The sequence below is a fragment of the Phragmites australis genome, chromosome 13, assembly GCF_958298935.1.
Source record: "Phragmites australis chromosome 13, lpPhrAust1.1, whole genome shotgun sequence".
NCBI lineage: Eukaryota > Viridiplantae > Streptophyta > Magnoliopsida > Poales > Poaceae > Phragmites > Phragmites australis.
Window position 1 is genome coordinate 26241369 of NC_084933.1, and position 3782 is coordinate 26245150.

Consider the following 3782-nt stretch of genomic DNA (forward strand, 5'->3'; position numbering starts at 1 on the left):
CCTCTCCAACGCCCTCATTTGTCACCAGGATTAGTCACCAGCAGCAAAAAGGAAGACCTCGACGGCAAGGAGTATCTACCATCATGCGATGGGAGGGGGCCTTGACAACAAGAATCTGCCGTGAGGGACCGGCATTTGGAGGCAGGATCGACGGCATGGCATGACATTCACCTGCTGTGAAGGCCGAATATATCTTGCCCAAGCGTCGTTGAGGGTGCTCGGTCTTCTAACCTCGAAGATTAGGCTAAAATCGCATCGACTAGAAATCAACTAGAGCATAAGTGGCGCCTAGGAAGAGCGAGTTGGAAAACTTTGCTAAGAAATTATCACTGGATCCAATGAGCTGATAAGATGTGAGCCTCACGCTCTCTTTTTATTTTTCAGAACTTGCATGGCATGCATTCCATTAAGAGAAATAAAGTGCGACCTTTACATCGACGCCAGCGCATTAGCTACGGAACTTAATTCAGGACCATGTTATTTAGGGTTTATTTGTTTCAGTTTTGGATTGTGGCTTTCAGTTTTTACAATTCAAAGCTAAAACAAATAGATAACTTTTGGTTATAGCTTTTTAAAATTTGTTGGTTGGATTGTGGGAATCTGAGAATTTGATTTTTCTCAGCTTTTGATAGATTGTGAAAGTCCATTTTACTAATCTGTCCATCAAAGTTTTTTAGAATCTACAATCTAAAAGCTTTTCACAATCCAGCTTTTTACAATCCAGCTTTTCACAATCCAGCTTCTATACATTGCTTTTCAGAATCTCCAGCTAAAACAAACATGCCTTTAGACGTAGCTTTCACTAATTTAGGTGTTTTATGGCCCATTTGGTTATAACACATGCTACCTTGCCAAACATTGGCACGCTAACGTATTGGTGAAGTATTTCGTCGCCCCTAGATTTGACGAGGTTTTGGTAGGAATTGTGAGTGGATGGCCATCGACCATACTAGCATTGGCAAGCCAATATTTTGGTAACACACAAATAATATCCAAACAAATTGGGCATGACCAATTTTTGGTAGGGCAAGTTAGGGTAGCCAACCAAAAGTGTTTGAAGTCCAAAATAGACACACGTACAAGAAACAATCCTAATCCCTCAAAAAAAAAAAAATCCTAATCCAAGAAGAGCCGTGCCAAGTTTCTGTTGGACCGTGCAAAACCCATCACCTAAACGTGCATCACAACAAAATCAAGAGAGAAAAAGGCCCTTTCCAACTTTTCTCGGCAAGTCCTAAACCCATCTCTACTGGCTGACACGGCGATAGCGATAGAGTCCCAGGGGCCGCCCCGCCGGAGTCCGGACACCACACGCTCCCTTCCTGACCCCTCACAAGAATTCGAGAGCACCGACGGAAAGGGATGACCGCCGCCTCCACCCTCCCTCTGCGCCTCCCGGCAACAACCCTCCCTTCATTCCCCAGGCAGCCGCCCTGTCCTCCTGTAGCCCGCCTGCGCCTCCACCCCCGACGCCGCCCGCTGCTCCGTTGTGCCGCGGTATCGGAGCTCGCGCAGGCCGCCTCCGTCTCTTACGGCGTCCTCCTCCTGGGTGGCGGCGCCTTCGCATGTACGCGCCGTCGCGAGCACATTTGCTAGTGTGGTTGCTCTGGTCTGTTGAGTTGATGAGGAATTTATTCTTTGACCACTGAGTCTCTTTACTTTGTGGTGTTCAGATGCGCGGTCAGGGAGTAAAGGTTCCATCTATGGAGGGTTGGCTGGATCTGCGCTTATGGGCATCGTGAGTGGACCTCGAATATTTTCCACATTTCATGCCTGTTTCTTGTTCATTTGTTTCGAAGAACCTACTGTGTATATTAGATATCAGAACTGGAACATTTGATTTGGCTATGACAATTATGCTTAGACCAAATTGCAGACAGAATCATGCTTCTGGGTTGGTTGAAAGCTCTGGGGTTTGTATTCATCGGTTGAATTGGAGTGTAGTTGAACTGTCGAGGTCCTCGGTACAATCTAATTTCTAGGTGCGGCAGAAGACTTCCAAGTCCTCTAGTAGCAGTATATTCGAGGGTAGCAAATTGTCAGAATCGCTCACTTTCGGCTTTTCCCTCGCGGGAAGTGGTTACTCTCATGACCAGCACAATCTGGTAGCACAGATGGGTTTAGGAAATCTAATGAAATGACAGCTACTACTCAAATGAATATTACTAGAAGCATTTTCCTCTTTTGCTTGATCATGCAAGAGGAATAAGTACCCTGTTTTTTTTTTTCTAAGGGGAGATTTTAAAAGAGCCGTGCCAAATCTTAATAGTTGGCACTAGGCAGTTTTCCAGACGCCATATCTTTCCTGTGGAACATTAACCAGGATTCCTGTGGAAATGTGTTGCCAAGTTCAAAATTACTTTGTTGATACAAATCAGGACTCCGATGCTTGTGGAAATTCATAAAAAGTATGGAATCATTACTTTCCACAGAACTACTATTCATCATTCTTATCATAGTGCTGCGGATGTTGTATAAGATTCATTGGCAATTTTCACCATTTATTCCAGCTCTAAATTTTTACATGCTACAAGCACAACATAAACTTGGTGGTATCTTTCCTGTTCCAGTTTCATTATTCTGAAATATGGAGACAGTCTGGATAAGATTGAAATAGCAGTAAATTAGGAATGTGATATGTTTGGAAATATGTACTCTTGGCAAATCAACGAGCATGTCGATTATTCCTTTTGGTTTTCGTAATTTTTCACCTTCTAAAGCAATTATGTGCAGACATTGGATGCATTGTTCATGTACACCGATTCTATGTAAGCTATTGGAACTGTTAATTTAGTTTCACAGAGGAGTAGCTCAGAGTTAACTACCCTGTTTTGTGTGAATAAAATAAACTCTCTGCTCAAGTTGCTCATTTTGCAAATAGATACACAAATGACTTCATGGCTAATTTTATCGGGATCACATGGCTAAAACATTTTTGCAGGCCTATTATCTGATGCAATCAGCTGAGACAAAGGCAGCAGGCGATGCTGTTGGATTTGGATCTGCCTTTTTATTTGCCTGTGTTTTTGGTATGTTTCACCCACTTATGCTTCAGTCTTCATGAAATTCAAATCTGATATTGAGACATCTAATTCTCCTACCCTCCTTATTTTCAGGTATTAGGTTGTACAATAGCCGGAAACTGGTGCCATCTGGTCTTCTTCTAGTCCTTTCTCTTGGTGCCTTGGGTGTCTTCTATTCTGCTTACTTGCAAGACAAGGTGTAAACCAATTTGGGTTAGTAGTTTAGAATTTTGTACCATATGAAGCTTCCTTGCTCTTTTAGATGTAGAACTTGGGACCAGCTATCGATGATCTTTCCTTTGCTGCAGTGTAGTCGTAAATCGTGACAAACAGCTTTTAATGTTGTCTATTAGTTGCCAGCGATAAGTATGCCCAAGCTTTCAGTCACCAGTGTGCTGATTGCAGCTTTGTTCGTGAGCTGAATGTTTGAGAACTTATAAATTTTCGGGCTGTCGTTGCCTAGGACGTCGGTGCAAAGTACATAAACGTTTGTTGCCCTGCTATTTCCGCTCACCGCTCAACAGAGTACGAGTACATATATGTTGTTGACGACGGTGGAGAGTTGGTCACTTGGTCATGATTCATGAATCATGCAACAACTATCTTGTGCGCTCTTTGTAGCACTTGACGCATCATTGATCACTAACTTGTACATACAGGACATCATACATGCTAATTGGCTATTTGTTCGACATGATTGGGCAACAGGAAGTTAGAGAGAGGCGTATCGACAGATAGTTGCTGCCAATCATCGTTCAT

General features: G+C 43.1%; 1 protein-coding gene across 1 annotated transcript; it reads left to right on the forward strand.

Annotated features, from left to right (window-relative positions):
• Positions 1 to 1229: 1229 nt before the first annotated feature.
• On the forward strand, positions 1230 to 3488 carry LOC133889822 (protein FATTY ACID EXPORT 4, chloroplastic-like). The gene is made up of 4 exons (XM_062330300.1): positions 1230 to 1567; positions 1674 to 1738; positions 2942 to 3029; positions 3117 to 3488. Exons 1-4 carry the CDS (start codon positions 1363 to 1365, stop codon positions 3224 to 3226), a joined length of 468 nt encoding a protein of 155 aa, XP_062186284.1. The 5' UTR covers positions 1230 to 1362; the 3' UTR covers positions 3227 to 3488.
• The last annotated feature ends 294 nt before the right edge of the window (positions 3489 to 3782 follow it).